The following is a 21,297-nucleotide window of genomic DNA, read 5'->3' on the forward strand; positions in this document are numbered from 1 at the left end:
CCCCTCCCCCAAGTCCCGCCTCCCTACCTTTTATCTTAGCCTGCTGGACAAACTTTCCTCATTCCTGAAGAAGGGCTTATGCCCGAAACGTCGATTCTCCTGTTCCTTGGATGCTGCCTGACCTGCTGCGCTTTTCCAGCAACACATTTACAGCTAAAATTTGATCTTCCCTTTCCTTTCCTTCTGACAAGAAAAAATAAGGAAATGCTATGCAAGAATGGAGCTAATGATTCCATAATTATAGATTCTCTCCTTTGCTCCATTTGACACGAACGGCATTGAAATGAGAAACTCAAGATGTGTGGATGCCAGTTTGGGACCAGCATCCCACTATTTAGTGCTGCATCTTTTATCAGAGTTATTCCCTTTGGAGGACTAGAAGAAAGTGAGAACTGCAGACGCTGGAAATCAGGGTCAAAAAACATGGCACTGGAAAAGCACAACAGGTCAGACAGCATCCGAGGAGCAGGAGGGTTGATGTTTCGGTGATAAGCCCATCATCAGAAAGGGCTAATGCCCAAAATATCGACTCTCCTGCTCCTTGGATGCTGCCTGACCTGCTATGCTTTTCCAGTGCCACACTGTTCAACACTTATTCTCTTCAGAGTGTCACCGTGACACAATGGGCTGAATGTAGGGATTCTGCTTTTTGAAAGGTTATGTCAGCAGCTCTGGATTAAATGTAATCCAGAGGCCCAGATTAATGCTTTGAGGACATGCGTACAAATCCCATGATAGAATTTAAACTTATTCAATAAATCTGGGATAGAAAGCCAATTTTAGTAACAGTGGCCATGACAACCACCATAAATTCTTGTAAAAACCCACCTGGTTCAGAAAGGAAATCTGCCATCCTTACTTGATCTGTCCTACATGTAATTCCTGACCCTTAACAATTGATAAACGTCCAACAGTCCTCTACTAGGGCCAAGCAACCTACTTAGCTCAAGGGAAGCTGAGATGGATAACAAACGCTGGTCTTGTCTGCCCACATCCCACGAAAGAATAAAGTTTTTAAAAAACTGATACTTTATAAGCAATATGATCAAAATCAAATCGGGAGTGGGAGGAGATCATTTAATCCATTCAACCTGTGTGAGCTAAAGCCTGAACTTTCAGAAACAGAAACGTCCTACTCTGACTTTCCTGGGGGTTAATCAGCATTGCTGAATATCTCTGTGTCCCTCAGTTCACTTCTCAACAAGTACTGCTCCACAATCATGTGCTCTTTCATGGAATGACATGAAATTTTATAAAAGGGCCAGTTGGCCCAGCTGGATCATGCTGGTACTTATACTCCACAGGAACCTGTTGCTTTATATAGATTATGTTGAAAGTTCACTTCTATTTCAATTAAAACACTGTTCGAACAGACCCAAAGAAGGGTCACTAGACCCAAAATGTTAACTGCGCTTTCTCTCCACAGTCACTGCCAGATCTGCCGATTTTGTTCAGCAATTTCTGATTTTGTTTCTGATCACCCGCAGTCCTTTAGTTTCTTATTTGGCATATTTTAGAAGACAATAAATAGACTTTTGATTATTTTTGGCATCACTGACAGCTTGGAACAAAGAGAAATACAAATTGTCATATTTCTGCAGCTCTCATTAAGGTTCTGAGCAGTGAACCAACTACAGAGCGAAACATGCATCTTTAACAGTTCATCCATCAGGTGGATAATTATCAGATTTTCTTCAAAGTGCCTAATCACCAGGGTTTGGCTCCACACCAGCCTTCCCTGTGTTAATATTCTATCTTGCTTGGGATTACAATAGAATCACTGTTTGATTATCATACAAGAATTTAACTGAAATATTTGGAACTTCCATAATTTTTCACTAATTTATCACTAATAGGAATATATTCATCCCATTATCACAACAATCTAGCCCATGATTTCTGTGTTCTCCGCTGACTATTGGATTGTATGCCCACTTTCAGTGAAAGAAAACTACATGTAAATGCCTCCAAGGCTTTGCATTTAGACCTAAGCCAGGGTCATTTTCCCATGCTGTGGTCTGAATTTTCATCTCTCACCCTGACTTAACCCATGTTGAAAGGACAAAACAGGAGATGGTGGAGCTGCATTTTAAAATTTGGCCTCTGATTCCCACCTGCTACTTTTGGTAAGTCAGGAAATATGGCAGCTTCAACTTAACCGTCACTTAAACAGATGTTGGGTTCGCTATTTAAATGTTTATTGCAAAGTTAAGCTTCCATGTCGTGGATATTTTTGTAGGGGTGGATGAGTTCCTTGAAGCCTAGGGAAGCCACTTCAGGTATGGCAGTTTGTGAGCTTTAGAAGCAGAAACTATTAATCTTGTACAAATTAACATACATTGGCAATGAAAACCAACTTCAAATAAAGGCAACATTTTTCTGTCTGGCCATCGTTTCATACGGTTTCTGTCGATACAGTTGTGAGGAGACTTCTTTATGAAAGTTGATTGAGCTCTAAGATGCTGGGGAGTCAGCCTGGCAAGGAATTGTTTACTGAGTGCAATGGGAGCTGTAACCTTTGTTTGATTGTCAGTTTATAATAATCTTTTTTTTGAAGCGGTTTTCAAAACCTGTGTAAAAAAACTAAAGATATCTTCGACAGGACCTTCATTAATTCCACTTGATTTACAGTTCGATGAGAATATAAGGGGTAGTTTTCCTCAAAGGGTAAACCGAATGGCTGACTTTTTTTTTAATTTCATGAGCGTTTCAAAGATTTGCCACTGTTATTACATGGCTCATGAATTTTGCACTTCGTGAATACTGGACAAGGGGACATGTGGGCATGGAGAAGGAATATGATGGGACATGAAGGCAGCATGGTAGATACAAAGGAGAGTGGAGGGGGTATGGTTGGTGGAAGAAGATAACGACCATGAATTGCACTGGGCTGATGCCAAGTAAATGGCAGTGGGCATTCCAAACTGCCACCTCATGCTCTGCCCACCTCTACGGCTGCTTCAGACCTGTGGCAGAAGCACCTGACAGCCAGAGACCAAAATACCAGATAAGTGGCCTAACATTTAGAAGTCGGATTGACTCACAGTCAGTTTGGCCCAGTGGGTATAATTACTGGGCTCAATCTTAGCTGCTGTAACTGGTGAAACCACAATCTGGTAAAACCATGGAAACTAAAAGATGGAAAACAAACAGGTTCTACAAGGGGCATGGAATCAGTTCCATCAGGTTACTGTGCAAGCACAGGAAATGAAAGTGACCTCTATTCGTTACATGATAACAACTAGTGCTAGCACCCATAACCTGAGACCTAAATGCCAAGTCTTGACCAACTCTACAGACCTCAGGGAGTGCTGCACTGTCAGAGCTGTTGTCTTTCAGGAATGTTAGAACCGTGGCCTTGTGTACTCTTCCAGGTGCAGATATGACATAATTCAAAGAGGAGTGCTCTCTGGTGTCCTGACCAATTATTTCTATCCCTCAATTAACACCGAAATTGGATTATCTGTTCATTATCACATTGCTGCTTTTTTGGAAGTTTGCAGTGTGATAATTAGCTCCTCAATTTCCCACATTACAACAATGACAACACTTCAACAATTAATTGATTTTAAAGCACTTTGGGACATCCCAAATAGATTACTTTACATGTTAAAAAAGACTAATTAAGCTGTGGATAATTCCATAGCTGTCAGAAACTTTTGAATTTAATTTGCCGTCTGTGTCAAAACATATCTATTACATTCTTCAGGGGAGGAGTACGGATTTTTCAAAGCGGACTTTTCAGAGTAATAGAGTGAATGTGAAATACACGACTGCTCAGCAAGCATGCTGCAAAGCTTAGCTGGGTTCAAAAAGCATCATGGTCGCTTGAGACTGCTGAAGACTGACTACTGTGTGAGCCTAAGTAATGATTCATGGCCAAGCAAGATTTACTGTACTTCTGAAAGGCAAGGAGAGATAAGCAAGTCACGATAAAGAAAGCTGCCTTGTCAAACTGTGAAAGAGACAGAGAAAGGGAGAAATCACATGCATTAGCAGCTGTTCTAATAGCAAGAGAGGTATAAAATGGACATTTTTACAGTGATTGTGAGGAGACCAAAATGATGTTGTTTAAAGAAGATAAGTGGAGAGATTAAACTCACCATCCTCCCCAGCTCCCAAAGACAAATGAGGGAAGTGTCTTTATTCATGCAAGTGCTTATTAATAAAATAAATCATCTAGAAAAACTTTGTAGTTTATTTTTGGGTGTGTCCTAAAGAATAATGGGAAGTATTGAAAGATTCCTCATGAAGCAGTATTTTCATGTTATAGGTCATTGAGTTCTAATGGGGCTACCTCAATATTAGTCCACTGACCTGCATTAATGGATGACCATGTTCCCAGACAAGCCTCACTCTGTGAGAAAAATCATTTAAACCTGTGTACAGCATTTTGGTTAGATAACACTGTCAGCAGTTCTGGCTTCCATACTATAAGAATGGTAAAGTGCTGAGAAGGAAGTGCAAAAGGATTTCCCACGGATAGGCCAGAATGGAATGGTTATACTTAATCAGAAAAAAATTGAACAGGCTGGGGCTGTTCCTCTAGAAAACTGTGAACTGATAGGAAATCTGATAAAACTTTTTTTTTCACATTTTGAAATACTTTGACTGAGATTATGTACAGGAGATATTTTCACCTGTAGGTGAATATTGAAGCCATTAGCGAGTTTTGAGATTTGTAGCTCAGGATGAGGTTCTAGGCATAGGTTTGTTCGCTGAGCTGGAAGGTTCCTTTTCAGACATTTCGTCACCATACTAGGAAGCTTCGTCCGGAGGTTCACTGAAGATGGTGACCTAGTATGGTGACAAAACGTCTGAAAATGAACCTTCCAGCTCAGCGAGCAAACCTACATCCATTGAAGCCATTGTTTTCAGCCCCAACGCTAAACTCTGTATCCTGGCTACTGACTCCATCCATCTCAATGCCAACACAGTGAAACTAAACCAGCCTGTTTATTGTGCTAGTGTCTCCTTTAACCACGAGATTAGTTTCCAATTGTGCTTCTACAGCACCACAAAGACTGTTTGTTTCCACTTCCATAACACTGTGCAACTTTGCCTTCACTGCCAAAACCTTTTTTCAGCCTTTGTTAACTCAGGACTCAACTATTCCAACGCACTCCTGACTAACTCCGTAAATTTGAGGTCATACAAAACTCTGCTGCCTGTGGTTTTAAGTTGCACTAAATCCCATTGACCTGTCCTTTCTGTGTTCGCTGAACAACATTCGCCCAGTCAAGTAATATTGCCACATTAAAACTTTCAACCTTGTTTTCAAATCCCTTCACATCTGCAGTACTCCCTACATCTTGTGGGCGGCACGGTGGTTAGCACTGCTGCCTCACAGCGCCAGAGACCCGGGTTCAATTCCCGCCTCAGGCGACTGACTGTGTGGAGTTTGCACGTTCTCCCCGTGTCTGCGCGGGTGCTCCGGTTTCCTCCCACAGTCCAAAGATGTGCAGGTCAGGTGAATTGGCCATGCTAAATTGCCCGTAGTGTTAGGTAAGGGGTAAATGTCGGGGTATGGGTGGGTTGCGCTTCGGCGGGGCGGTGTGGACTTGTTGGGCCGAAGGGCCTGTTTCCACACTGTAAGTAATCTAATCTAATCTTAAAGTTTCTCTGAGCTCACATCTCTCCAAGATATCATAGAATCCCTACAGTGTGGAAACAGACCATTTGGCCCAACAAGCTCACACCGACCCTCTGAAGAGTATCCCAACCAGACCCACTCCCCTACCCTATTACACTGTATTTCCCCATACTAATGCACTTTTAACTTACACATCCCTGAATACTATGGGTAATTTAGCACGGCCAATTCACTTAACCTACACATCTTTGAACTGTGGGAGGAAACCAGAGCACCCGGAGGAAACTCACGCAGACACGGGGAGAACGTGGCAACTCCACACAGATATCACCCAGGGCTGGAATCAAAACTGGGCCCCTGGCACAGTGAGGCAGCAGTGGTAACCACTGAGCCACCGTGCCACCCTCATCTACTCTTTTAAATTTTTATCTCCTGAGTAGCCCTGGTTCTGATTGCTGGTCTTAAATTCAGCTGCCCAGAGCCTAGGTTCTGGAATTCTTTCCCTCCCTCAGTCTCTCTGCATTGCTACCTCACCCATCTCCTTCCAAAAATCCCTTTTCAAAAAAGCTTCTGGTCAGTTGACCTTCTATCTCCTCATGTAGCTCAATATCATTTTGTTTTGTAACTCTCATCTGAAATGCTTTAGGAAGTTTTATTACATTAAGCGTGCAAACTAAATGCAAGTTGTTATTGCTTTTGTAACTCGGCACAACAGGCAAGGAGGAGACACGCTGCTTATTGGACGCTGTGCCAAATGCCGAGGCTGAAATCATTAAAGATGACAGGGGAGACAGTAGAGTACCTGCAATCTCACTGGGCTAATAATCCAGAACCAAAGCAAACTATCTAGCTCAAATCCCACCATGGCAGCTAGTGAAATGTCACCTCAGTTCACAGAATGTGAAATCGAAACCTAGCCTCAATAACACTGACAATGACTACACACTATGCACTGTCATTAAAACCTAACGCATTTTAGGAAAGGATGTCTGCCATCTTTACCTCGTCTGGTCTAATATGAATCAGCAATGTGGTTATCTCTTTAATGCCCTCTGAAATGCTATTCAGTTCTAGGACAAATAGGGACAGACAACAAATGCATGGTCTTGCCAGCGATGACCACATACCATGAAAGAATAAATTGAAAGGGCTCATTGCCAATCCTTCTTCTCACATCCTATTTCTCCCTCTCCTTCAAGTTAATTCTGGTCCAACTGACTTCTCTCCAGTTCAATGCTACTCTTGCATTTTGCATTTCAGATTCCCAACTGCGGCAATCAAGTCAGCCAGCGATGCAAGACATGATTACTCTCAAGCTGGCAGTCACTAGCTTAGATACTGACACAATGAGTATTTTAGAAAATGCACAGGGACAGACACAACACAGATGAGGCCCTGATGCTTCCCTCCAATTGACTCAGCTTACCAGCTAACATAGTACAATTAGCCCCAAAATCATTTTCAGTTTCTGAAAGGTCAAAAGCACTCAAAACTTATTGGCTTGTCACTAACGTGAGGAAATCAATAACATACCACTTTTTTTGTCTCACAAATGATGTTGAAATCACTGCAGCGAACGTTGATCTGAAGCTCAGCATTCGGTGACTGTACTGTCAGACCTGGAAAGTTTCAAATGACACACACAGCAGTAAAGAGCAATATCAAATTTCATAGATTCACTGCCCTTACACCCCATATGAACAGCAGAGGTGCAGGGTAATTGATTGTAAAATGGAGATTATAGGGAAAAATAATTTGGAGGGTGAGAGTGAAAAGAGACAATATATGTTTCCCAGTGTTTTCTGCTGTACCTCTAGCTTCCTTTATCTGGTAAAATATAAGTAGACTCAGTGGAGTGAAAGGCCAGTATCCCACTGTCAACTCTCTCATTCATTAGAGAGAGACAAACAACAGTGAGTTTACCCTCAGGGTCACCACACCTCAGGCAAGGGATGAGGTTAAGAAGGCAATGTCTCCATCATAACCTCAGCCAGGACAGGAGTTAAACCTCTGCTGTTGGCATCATTGGAAAAGTTAATTGGTATGCGATACAAAGTCTATTTGAAGACTCCAACCCATAGCTATGTACGACAGGGTAGCTTAATAAACAGTGTGCTCTAAAGTTTCAACCACTGCCTTGACTCAAAAGTACAATTCCAATTGCATTAACTGACTAGTAATTATATGCTGCTGTAATTCATTGATCATGTCCATCTTCTCTTAAAGTCATTTCACATGTTTCCACAACGGCGGAACTGAATGTGACATAGTTCATTTATTTTTGGAATATTGCCCAAACTTCTGCCACATTTTGTGCGGAGAAATTAGATTAGATTACATTACAGTGTGGAAACAGGCCCTTCGGCCCAACAAGTCCACACCGACCCGCCAAAGCGAAACCCACCCATACCCCTACATTTACCCCTTACCTAACACTACGGGCAATTTAGCATGGCCAATTCACCTGACCCTGCACAACTTTGGACAGTGGGAGGAAACCGGAGCACCCGGAGGAAACCCACGCAGACACGGGGAGAACGTGCAAACTCCACACAGTCAGTCGCCTGAGGCGGGAATTGAACCCGGGTCTCAGGCGCTGTGAGGCAGCAGTGCTAACCACTGTGCCACCGTGCCGCCCACTAATGTTCCCTAACTTCACTCCTGAAAGGCCCAGCTCTAATCTTTAGTCTATGTCATCTGGCCATAGACACCGTAGCAATTGGAAATAGCTTTTCTCTAGGTGTCTCATTGGTTCTAGTTAGTATCTTAAATCTGAAACAAATTACCATGGGTGGCTCAGTGATTAGCACTGCTACCACACAGCACCAGGGACCCGGGTTCAATTCCAGCCTCAGGCGACTGTCTATGCAGAGTTTGCACATTCACCCTGTATCTATGTGGGTTTCCTCCAGGTGCTCCGGTTTCCTCCCACAATCCAAAGACGTGCAAGTTAGGTGGATTGGCCATGCTAAATTGCCCATAGTGTGTTCCGGGACATGTAGGTTAGGTGCATTAGTCAGGCCTAAATGGAGAGTAATAGGCTAGAGAAATGAGTCTTGGTGGGTTACTCCTTGGAGGGTCGGTGTGGACTTGTTGGGCTAAATGGCCTGGTTCCTACCGTAGGGATTCTCTGATTCATCAAAAAATAAACATCATTCAATCTGGGGGGAGGGTGTATGTGTTGCTCCCAGTGTCTCGAGTCAATGTTGATCCTTCAATCAACTTCACAAAAACAGATCAGGCTATTATCACATCACTGATCCTGATTATTACCACACCAGAATGAGGGTGCAAGTGGTCTGAAACCACAAGTCCCACTCCAATTCACCACTTGATTTTCAAGTATCATTGGAATGATTTCTTAGTTTTCTATAATGAAACAGACTCAAGAAAACCTGCTTAATAACATCAGCATCTCCTTTTTTTATCCCAGACTGATACAGTCCCACACACACCCTCTGACAGACACTCATACTTCCCCACACAAACACACACATTCACATATAAGATTGTGGGGTGAATTTGTACTTCCAGAATTACATTTTACTTTGCTCAAAAGCAGCATGAATCCATGTAAGATTCTGTAAATCCATTTTTTAGATTAGAATCAGTCTGGCCATTGCGGCACAGTCAGCCTCACACAGGGCACCTCACACCTTCAATGCATTATCTGGGCCGACCTGACACCAATTGTTAAAGTTCACTTGAGAATGTAATTTTTTAAAAAAATTCTGCGATTTACATATGAAAGAACTGAAACCAACATGATCATTCTAAAAGACGAGAGATTTAACAAACAATCCAGGTTATTTTCAATATATAATTTCAGATACATCACACTGTAAACTTTTGCTATAAATTCTGTATCTTACAATCTTATTCTCCACAATCACGTGATGAAGGAGCGGCGCTAGTACTTTCAAATAAACCTGTGGGACTATAACCTGGTGTTGTGTGATTTTTAACTTTGCACACCCCAGTCCAACACCGGCATCTCCAAATCACAACTACCTTTCTTTCAGGTCATTCTTTGCTGGTTCTTAATATCTGAGTGTGTAAAGGGAACTATTAAGTATTCCCACAACTGATCTTTTACCACTCCTTTTTTACAACTCTACCCAGAATGATTCTTTACCCTGTACAAACAAACAGAAGTCATCTCTCACTAAAATTCTGAGGAAGGGTCATCAGACCCGAAACCTTAACTCTAATTTCTCTTCACACATGCTGCCAGACCTGCTGAGCTTTTGCAGCAATTTCTGTTTTTACCATCTCTCATTACTACAACTAGTGAAAGCCTAATTAACAGAGCAACTCCTTCATCTTTATCTTTTTAAAATTTGAAGCCCTTCGATACTCAATGGACAAACTGTGACATAGAAGGCATCCAATTAAGCTAAAAGCTGCAGAGTTTCGGAGCATATTTTTGAGGAGGATTGTCAGGAGAAGAAGTTAGAGGGTAGCCAAGAGTTTAGAGTCCTACAGGTGTTTTGAATTTTCATCGATGGCAAAGAGACAGAAGCTTGTAAATTGGTCAAATTTGATGATGATAGATAGAGGAAGATTATATTATCCTTGATTTTTTACTCAGGAGGTCGTAAAAACACAGATTCCAAAAAGTGAAAGTTTGGATGGATTTAAGGGCCTACTTGATTATAGCTAATGGATTCTGCCTCAGGTGAAAGGCTTTTAAGTTTAAAAAAAACACTTGTACAATGAAAGGGGAGTGGCCATTTCTATCAGCTCTATTTTGGTTGGTTTTGGCAGTCTGGCTATTCACTGAAAGCAGTCAGGCAGTTTGACAATGCTGGTCAAAGAAACAGCTACATGGAAGAGGGTGTTCCATTCTGCTACCTCCCTCCGTCTCTGACATCTCTCCTGTAAGACTCTGTTTGATTTTACCTTTTGTGCCAAGGGGTGTTGATGGGGATTGTTGCAAGTATTTGGAAAAGCATCATTAAGTTGGGATGATCTGTTGGGTTTTCGGACAGGTTAAATTATTCAGTATTCTGTAAATAAATTCTGTTTTGTTTTAAACTAAGTGGCTTGACCAGCTCCTGGGATATCCACATTACCCCTGCTTAAAACAACTAGCAAAGCTAGGGTCTGGGTTACTTTCTTGAAATGTTTTGAGGGAGTCTGGCCTGGTCCATAATACAAACTACCGATACCATGCACAGCATGAAATGTGAACAACGCACACACTCCATGAATGGGGATGGAGTAACTAGGGGAAAATCTGAAAGAGGCCCAGAGGTCTTAACAGAGCTATCATTCCACAAAGTCAACATTTACAGCGCATCAATAAAGCAAATCCAACATAAACACAGCTAAAACAGGCTCAAGCTGTACATTCGTCAGATCACAGCTTCAGTGCTCAGTCAAGCTTGTTGCAAACCCCATAGAGACCAATTACTTTTAAAAAAAAATCAAACTTCCAGTAGCCAACTAGTTTTCATAGACCCCCTACAATGTGGAAGCAGGCCCTTCGGCCCAAGAATCACAAGCTTTCAAACTTTGATTATAACAAATAAACTGAAATCAACATCAACTAAACACCAATTAATACTCTAAACTACAAAATAAATCACTCATTAATCTAACATGACTGAAAACACTATACTACAGAAAGCTATATGATAGAGAACACTCCCCTCGGAATTAGTCTTACAAAAACCAGTCATTTAATTTCCAGCACACATTTCCCTGTTTTGTTGTGCTATAATGTTCAGTGAACAGCTGACATTACTGTCTTAGATTTCTCAGATATCCTGAACCAACCTAAGGGAAGGATGTTATGAAATTTGAAAGAGTCCAGAAAAGATTTACCAGGGATGTTGCCAGGGTTGGAGGGTTTGAGCTCTCAGGAGAGGCTGAATAGGCTGGAGCAATTTACCCTGGACGAAGGCTGAGGGGTGACCTTGTAGAGGTTTGTAAAATCATGAAGGGCATGGATAAGGTAAACAGACAAGGCAGTTTCCCCAGGGTGGGGAAATCCAAAACTAGAGACATAGATTTAAGGTGAAAGGGGAAAAGTTTAAAAGGGATCTAAGGAGCAACTTTTTCCACACAGAGGGTGGCAGATATATGGAATGAGCTGCCAGAGGAAGTGGAGGCTGGTACCATTACAACATTTAAAAGGCATCTGGATGGCTATATGATTAAGAAGGGTTTAGAGGAATATAGGGTAATTGCTGGCAAATGGGACTAGATTTATTAAGATTATCTGGGCATGGAATAGTTGGACCAAAGGGTCTGTTTGTGCTGTACATCTCTATGACTTGATGACCTCCAACAGCAATCCTCATGTTCCTTCCCCTGGCCACACAAGACAAATCTTCTACAGTCCTTCAATTATCATAGGATACATCTCTCCTGACAGGGAACATTTTCTCACCCACCTTCACTCTGGTAGAGAAAGCAGCCTTTAACCCTCCACTGACTGAAACAGCCATTGTCCCTGTTTCTCTCTTTCTTTTCAATGCTTCTGAGTTTGTAAGTCTGTAATAGTGAAAGAACTGGCCTCCCCTTTGTATTCAGACTGTAAAATCTGGTTGCTTACAATAACACTTGGCCTGCTGAAAAACACCAAATGCCCAACACACACAAACACCCACATTTGGCTTGGTCACATGATCCTATTCTGTATCCCATTTTACTTTGAATTAAATAGACATATTACAACATAACCACCTTAAAAATAATACGTGTAGCAAGTTGCAATCAATCACAAATACACAAATACTAATAGAAGCAAACACAGAGAGAAATGAGGGGTGAATGTTTTGAGCATAGATCAGTGATCAGCACTGCTGCCTCACAGCGCCAGGGACCCAGGTTCGATTCTAGCCTCTGGCGACTGTGTGGAGTTTGCACATTCTCCCCATGTCTGCGAGGGTTTCCTCCCACAATCCAAAGATGTCCACGTTAGGTGAATTGGCTAAATTGCCCACATTGTTCAGGGATGTGTATGTTAGATGCATTAGTTCGAAGACACAGAGTAATAGGTTAAGGGAATGGGTCTGGGTGGGTTACTCTTTGGAGGGTCGGTGTGGGCTTGTGGGCCAAATGGCTTGTTTCCACACTGTAGGGATCCTATGTATGATACATCAGAACTGGCTGATGCTGACTTTACATCTCAAGAATTTTGTTTTAGCTCATAAACAAAATATAGTAAATTGCTTTAAAGCACATTATGAAAGTAGGCAGAACAGAGAACACAGGCTTCAGCTAAATATGAAGAGAAAATTTTGGAAGAATGCCATGGTTGGCTCTTCATAGGAGGAATGATTTCCAAATGGACAAGACTCCCAGGCAATGTAATGGGCCCAACAGGTATTTAAGAGAAAGGGAATTAGCTGCTGCAGTGCAGAGGGAACTATAGGGATCATACAGCCATCAGACAGCAGTGCCAAATGAACAGACATTTCACAATGGGGGAGGGAAAAGGAAGAGGTTAAGCAGACACTGAACAGGGAATAATCACTGCCAGGCTCCACTGAAGATTTGGAGATACATCGCACTCAATTAGCTGCTCACACTTAATCAAAGAGTACAAGTAGTGCTGAAACAGAATAAAATGTCTCCCCACAAATATAATCCGAGAAGAGAAGCAATTGCAGTAGGCTCACAAATATACTTTAAACTACCACATAAAACAATACACATTAGCACATTGTATGATTAGGAAGGGTTAACAAATTTCTCATTCATTTCACAGATAATGCTGCCATTCTATTTGATAGCCAGGGAAGTTTTCTCTTCCACCCTGGAAACAATTTACCGTCAGTAATTTATGAACTCCATGTTCAACTGGAGCTGCAATGAAACTGTCCCTTTTTAAAACCTAACAGCTGAATGAAAGTTAAATTAGTGTCATACAATCCAGGGTAACAGAGAGAAACTATAAAGGGTCTTCAATTTACAGGGGCCATTAATCATAAAATGCACTGATTGAAGTGCTGAATTTGTTCTGACAAGGTAAATAGAGGCTGACAAGAGACTGAGCTGCTATCGTGGACTATAAGCAATTGCTTTGAATAAACCTTTCCAGAGATAATACACGGTCTCTGAATCAGTTCCCATTTCATTAGTATGGAGCTCTTGCTGGCCACCCTTAATTTGATGGATCCAAAAACAAAGGGAATCCAGAAAATACCATACATTATGGCACATAAATCAATCTAGAAAATAAGACAAGCCCATTTCTCCTGCAGCAAAAATCATGTTTTTGCATCTACTCAGTATATAAAGCAAACTGTTTCCCACCCATGCCCTCCACCTCCCTTTTATAGCCAAGGCGTGCTATACTTAGGTCAGCCCCAATCCTTCACACCACAAATGTATGTTTTTAGTTAATTCTACATTAGGGCAGCATGGTGGCTCCATAGTTAGCACTGCTGCCTCACAGCACCAGGGAAATGGGTTCGATTCCACCCTCGGTCTGTGAGGAATTTGCACATTCTGTGCATGCTTCCTTTGGGCACTCTGGTTTTCTCCCACAGTCAAAAATATGTATGTTGTGTGGATTGGCCATGCTAAATTGTCCATAATGTCCAAGGATATGGTGTTAAGCCAGGCGACATACAGGATTACAGGGATGGGGTGAGTCTGGATGGGATGTGCTTCAGAGTGTGGACTCAATGGGCCAAATGGCCCACTTTCATACAGGAAGGATTCTATGATTATAATGGGATATAATGGAATCAGCAGATGACACAGGCTGTATTGTGAGATGTACAGGAGTTTAAGAAATGCCTACTCTTTGTGCAGATGCTGATGTTTCAAAATAGTGACCACATATCAGTGGTTCACTTTTATACGCAGTGTAAATCAATCCCCATTTTATGCAGGGAGTTTTCGAGGGATCAAAGATCAAGTTACACTCTGACATCTACGGAAACCTTCAGTGACTGAAAGATGTTGTAGAAGCCTAACACTCAGGTAGTTGCTTTACAGCACTTGCAGTGGCTCAGCTGGTACATGCACTATTCAATTTGCTCACACAACAAAATGGCTGTCATTCTTTGTAGTCAATAAGTACTTTCATACCTCTCCAAAAGATGTGTTAAGGATCCATATAAATGAAGGATTTTAAAAATTTGTGTTAACTGCCAACATTTTGCAGAAAAGTGAAGCCTTTGCAGTTTTGCTTGGTATATCAACCTCTGTTGACAATCAGTAATTTGCCAGTATGTGCTCCTATGACTCTGATAGTCAACGAAAATTGTAGCCAACAGAATAGGAACTCGAAATGCCTCGTAGGAACATACAAATTAGGAACAGAATGGCCCAGCGAGCTTCCCGCCCACCCAAGACTTACCAGCAAGGACATACGTCCTCTACATAATGAGGTAAATGGACAAAGAAATTTAAAGCTACAGATATGTAAAGGAATTTTAAAAAGTGCAATCTAAGCACTGGGGTCCAATTCTGGAGCAAGAACATTAAAAAAAATGAATATTACCTGAAACATGTATTGCACATTGATAACACCACACTTGAAGTAATGTACTTATGGATTCCAGAGTAAAAAAAGGATAGAGACGTTGGAAAATGTACAAAAATGGTTTAAAAGAACATTACCAAATCTGAGATATTATTACATTTAGGAAAAACTAAATAGCTTGGGTCTCTTACAGAAAGCTTGGGGGGTCAGCAGGTAGACGTCTTTAGCGTTATGAAGGGGTGTCATTGGGTGGAAGTAAAGACTATGGGCTGGATTTGTGCAAAGGTGGTGTGTAACTTGAGTCAGGAAATTTCCTGGTGTAGCAGACCCACCTCAGTTTCAAGGGCTCCAAATCCTGTGATTTTTGCTCCCAGTGAATATAGGCTGAAGGAGGCCCCTGGAAGTAGATGCTGAATGGGTGGGCACACGCCAAGCTGTGTTGATTAGAAGGCCTACCTTGGTTCGGAGGGGCTTGATCCCAGTTGTAATGAAAGCAGTAAGGCCTACACACCCTTGCTACCCATTCCCCTAATACCCTCCAGGCCAACTCCACACTAACAGATGCCTCCCAACTGCTTACCATCATCCCTCATGCTAATTTAAGCCCCTTAACTCAATATACACTATGTATAAAACTAAAGAGCTATTGCAATAACAGTAGTAAATGTGTAATGACTGAGATGGGAAAATTGAGTAATATTCATCAATAAAAACTGCTATTCCAAAACTTACAAAAGTGTCAAACATTTCATTAAAGTATAACTAGTTTGGGCTTCAAATAGTTATCTTTATCAATCTTGTCCAAAAGGACATTGAGACATTGGCAAAAGAGAGCACAAGAAAAAAAAACCTAACCCTTTATAACTGGTTAATGATGTTGATCAAACGAAGTGAACAAATGTGGCAAACAGAACTCTTGCAGGGCTTTTGCCCGAAACGTCGATTTTGCTGCTCGTCGGATGCTGCCTGAATTGCTGTGCTCTTCCAGCATCACTGATCCAGAATCTGGTTTCCAGCATCTGCAGTCATTGTTTTTACCCCTTTTAGAACTCTTGCTAGTGAGGACAAGCAGAATCCTAGATGACTCTGTCCTCATGGTATACACAAAGTGTGAATAAGGAAGGAAGGGACATTAGTTGCCATGGAGAATATGAGGACCAATGGGGAATAGCTGGGAGCTGGGGTAGGGGAGAAGGGGGAAGGAATAGGTAAAACCTTTGAAATTACCCTTTAAAAACTTCCCAAATCCAGCCACTGACTCACAATAACCCTGAGGAGCTGTGGGCCATGACTCATGTAGAAGCTGGTCCAACTCTACAAGAGCTGCAGGGCTGCTGGGAAAAGGCACCTCTTAGTATGGAGTGGGTCACCATCACAAAACTGCTGAATATTGCTGGTGCCAAGAATGGAGACAGAGATCCCAGAATAGGGTCCAGCCATTTTTAAAATGGCAGTGGAACGACCCCAACTCTGCAAAAATCCAGGCCAATGTTTTCAATTGTGAGGTGTTATAATGATGGATCAGATAGTTAACTTTTACTTTTAATTCAAAATGCACTCTTATAAAGAGCGCTGCTGCAGAATAACTGCAGGTTTCAATTCAACAACTGGCAAAGTACGGCGTGAAGCCACTGGAATGTCATGTAAATTGTCAAGGAACTATCAAATAGGAAGAGATTTAATCAATGCAGATAGTGAAGAGGCTGATAATCCCCTCCACCACTGCTGGAAGCCAGCACTTGCAGACGTGCTAGTTTTACTCAGCAGAGGTAAACAAAAAGAGCGGTTATAAAACCAGTTTCAATTCTACTGCAGTGGATTAATGTGGGTGAACGCTCTTGTGTTCAGGTCAAGCATTTGTGTGCTGTGAAGGTCACAGTTGAAGAACTACCCCCTAGTCACACCAGGGGACTGATAATAAAATAACCCTCTCACTCCAAGTGCTGCAAATCAGCTAAAAAAGTAAAAGGAATCAGGAAAAGGGTACTTCAATCAGCCTACAAAACCAAAAATTTCAAAATCATCTATTCAACTGCCAACACTGACCCACCAAAACAGCTGCAACATTCAACTATCTGCTGTTCACAAACAAATCACAGACTGATCCATACATCTGTTTTCTATAAGTTTTTATTGGATTCACCTCTTCTTTTTAATCTGTGTGTACGTGTGTTGCGTTACTAATTCTTCCTGAGCATTTTAATTAATAGACTCACTTTTTTTGTTAATGTGAGAAAGACTGGCTAAATTGCATCCTTTTAAAAGCGTACTCGTTTTCTCCTGGGCGAAGGTCTACAGGGCAAAGGATCCCTTTCAAATGAACCTTGATGCAACCAACTGAGAGGGTGAGTGAATAAAGAATGGGAGCCACTCTATCCCTCCTCAATCAGGAACTCAACAGTTTGGGGGTTATTCAGTCTGGAATCAAAGTGAATGGGGAGCCTTGCTCAGTGACTGACTATAACGGGGAGGGAAGGCCAAACCAGTGGCCATAGTTATAGGCTAGTAATAGATTCAATCAGAAACTCAAGAGCAATTTCTTTACCCAGATCAGAATATGGAACATAACACCAAATAGAAAAGTTGAGGCAAATAGCATTGATGTTTTTAAGGGGATGTGAGAAAGGAGGAGAACAGCTTACAGTACACTGAATGGTAAAGTCCTAGGGAGTGTTGCTGAACAAAGAGATCTTGGAGTGCAGTTTCATAGCTCCTTGAAAGTGGAGTCGCAGGTAGATAGGATAGTGAAGAAGGCGTTTGGTATGCTTTCCTTTATTGGTCAGAGTACTGAGTACAGGAGTTGGGAGGTCATGTTGCGGCTGTACAGGACATTGGTTAGCCCACTGTTGGAATATTGTGTGCAATTCTGGTTGCCTTCCTATCGGAAAGATGTTGTGAAACTTGAAAGGGTTCAGAAAAGATTTACAAGGATGTTGCCAGGATTGTAGGATCTGAGCTACAGGGAGAGGCTGAACAGATTGGGGCTGTTTTCCCTGGAGTGTCGGAGGCTGAGGGATGACCTTATAGAGGTTTACAAAATTATGAGGGCACGGATAGGGTAAATAGACAAAGTCTTTTCCCTGGGGTCGGGGAGTCCAGAACTAGAGGGCATAGGTTTAGGGTGAGAGGGGAAAGATATAAAAGAGACCTAAGGGGCAACCTTTTCACACAGAGGGTGGTACGTGTATGGAATGAGCTGCCAAAGAATGTGGTGGAGACTGGTACAATTGCAACATTTAAGAGGCATTTGCATGGGTATATGAATGGGAAGGATTTGGAGGGATATGGGCTGGCAGGTGGGACATCTGGTTGGCATGGACAGGTTGGATTGAAGGGTCTGTTTCCATGCTGTACATCTCTATGACTCTATGACTTGGTTGGCCAGAGTAGGGTGGCAGGAGGCTCCTGTGGATCTTAAGCCTAGGTCTATGCCTTGAGCCAACTATTAATCACAATGGCTCTAATGAACTATTTCAGAGCAGCAAACTGAAGACCACAGCTAGGATCAGAGAATCACACACCTCATGTTGAGTAGAAATGGACCATATGTTCCACTGTCAATGAAGCTCTCTCTTATTTAATGGAAGATTGTGACAGATCAGCTTACAACAAAAGTAGTGAAAGATCAGACTACAGAACAGACAGTGATCAAATAAGGGAGCAGTGGAGGGAGCCTCACCGAACACCGTCAAGACCGATTCAAAAGGATTTGTGATTGACAAGGTGCTGATGGGCAGGTCAAAGCCAGAATTAGATCAGCCATGATTTAATGAATAGTAGAACTAGCGCAAGAGGCAGAAAGACCTCCTCTTCCTATTTCTTATTTAACATCCATTACTACTGGCTTCCCACTTACCTATTCCAAGCTGGTATCACTGACCAAGTGGAACAGAAAATAATGCCAGTGAAGATGTAATCAATATAATGCTCATGGGATCTGAAGGTTTAATTGGCACTATTGTACAATCAATTTATTTATACAAGAGGATCAAAACACAGTAAGTTATTTCAATTGATGTCAATATATAGAACGAAATAAGATTACTATTTTGAAGGTAACAAGTAACGTGATACCTGATAGAGTGTGCAACGGAGGCAGGCGGATTGATTTCTTCAGGAATGTCATTTCAGGGTGATAAAAGCGAAATGTTTGATCAATAACATAGGGTTGAGCTTCAACATTCACCTGAAGGATGGCAATCGGCTTCTGATTTTCAATTTTGAAAGAGACCTGAAAGAAAACAATCCTACAGTCATTGGCTTTACCCAGTACTTTTCCATTTTAAAACAAAAATTTCACTTGTGGTGCTTCAGGCAATATAAATTACAAATTAATACATCAGATTCAGCAGTAATTCTCACAGCTTTATTCAGGGGAATGGAACCTCTGTCCAACAACATGAGTTCAACTCCCACACCCAACATTTGAGCATAAAATCATCAGTGTAATTGTGAAGAACAGAATTGCCAAAGGTTTCCTGGATTAAATATTACACCAAGATATGGCTGCTTGTTTTGATGAATGCTTAATATCCTGTGACACCATTTGAAGACGCAGCAGACTTCATTCTTCCCTCAATCAACACAACCAATAACAGATTAATAGGGCGTTCACCTTGTCACAGTTTGAGGGAGCCTGCTGGGTACAAAATGCCTGTGACATTCGTTCACATGGAAACAGTAAGTGCTGAACAGGAGCAGTTTGTACATGGAGAGCTTTGGGAAGAACTGAGTGATGTAACATGTCATCTATTATCAGGGCCAATAACTTTAGGTGACTCAATAAATTAGATTGTATCTTTGTGGCCAAATGTCATTGTAATTATGCAACATTCACATTGTCATGGCAGTTGTAAATCAGTCGCCATGTTTAGTAGTGAGTTTTATTGTTTTCTTTAACTCCAGAATCGATAGGAAGGTGGAAGGAAGGTGCTTCAACTGACAGAGTTGGAGGAATCACAGCAAGGATGTGCAGGGTTATGGGGGTGGGGTGCGATGGTGGCAGAAAGGCACAAATTGAATTGTTAATTCAGTGAGACTGTGGTGACATAATGGGCCTTATGGCCTCCGTCTGTACCCTAATAATTCTGTGACCTGTAAGTATCAAAATGAAAGTGTTTTTAGTGGAGTTGAGAGGGTAGTCTAAAGCAGTGGTTCTCAAACCAATGCCCACTGACACATGAAGCTCCATAGAGACTTCCCAGAGAGTCAGCGAGTGTTTAGCAAGAAGGACCGGCCTTATCGGTAAGCAACATGGACAGCCAAAGCCCCAGCTCACCAAAAACACTGGCAGCCCACGCTTCACTATTGCTCCTCATGTGGAACTTTTAAGTGCATGAATCTAAATTAGAATGAGGGACACCGCTGATGAAATGATACATACTTCGATTTTCTTGGTTGTGGGGTTGGTTTCCTGTTGATGAATGATATTCTTTTTTGCAAGTTTCCCGTCTGCCGGACCCTGACGAAAATAACAATAACAGTTCAAGATGGTTGGTCTAAGCAAAACAAAGTCATACATATTTACATTTTCTTCTTGGTCCCTTAATGTTCTCCACTTCCTTTTTGAGATGTAGTACTTCCTGTAGAGACAGCCAACATGTCACCTGAATCCTGGCCTCTCAAAGTACTACATGGTAACCAAGGACAGCAAACACTAAATGTGATGACTTGACATACATTCTTAACTTGTTGCTAAAAATAACAAAGACAAGTATGTGTTCAAATTACAATCTGCGTTTACTGGCCTGTACTGTTCTACTAAACAACCAGCCGTCATTTGGAAAATGTGACTTTCCCTTCATGTTCGGTATTTGCTCTGTTTAGTCTTATTTGACCTGGGTCAGTTTGACAACATGCAATGCAGAAATGATAATTTGAATGTAAAGGCATAAGAAATAAAAGCAGAGTAGGTCATGCAGTCCCTCACGGATGATCTTTGGCAACTTCTGTCCTCTTCCCCACTGGGCCCTCTACGTTTTGTCATTTACATAAATGATTTGGATGTGAGCATGAGGTACAGTTAGTAAATTTGCAGATGACACCAAAATTGGAGGGAAAGTGGACAGCAAAGAGGGTTACCTCAGATTACAACAGGATCTGGACCAGATGGACCATGGGCTGAGAAGTGGCAGATGGAGTTTAATTCAGATAAATGTGAGGTGCTGCATTTTGGGAAAGCAAATCTTAGCAGGACTTACACACTTAATGGTAAGATCCTAGGGAGTGTTGCTGAACAAAGAGACCTTGCAGTGCA

The 21,297-nt window shown here is 41.8% G+C and overlaps 1 protein-coding gene across 1 annotated transcript in view; it reads right to left on the reverse strand.

Annotated features, from left to right (window-relative positions):
• Positions 1-21,297, reverse strand: part of nphp4 (nephronophthisis 4) — a 431,885-nt gene that overhangs the window by 17,648 nt on the left and 392,940 nt on the right. Inside the window, exons 23-25 of the mRNA XM_043675534.1 lie at positions 20,425-20,502; positions 19,116-19,272; positions 7,127-7,212 (exon numbers count right to left, since the gene is read on the reverse strand). Coding sequence (XP_043531469.1) covers positions 7,127-7,212; positions 19,116-19,272; positions 20,425-20,502 — 321 coding nt within the window. The remainder of the gene's footprint in view (positions 1-7,126; positions 7,213-19,115; positions 19,273-20,424; positions 20,503-21,297) is intronic.

Source organism: Chiloscyllium plagiosum, chromosome 34, assembly GCF_004010195.1.
Source record: "Chiloscyllium plagiosum isolate BGI_BamShark_2017 chromosome 34, ASM401019v2, whole genome shotgun sequence".
Classification (NCBI taxonomy): domain Eukaryota; kingdom Metazoa; phylum Chordata; class Chondrichthyes; order Orectolobiformes; family Hemiscylliidae; genus Chiloscyllium; species Chiloscyllium plagiosum.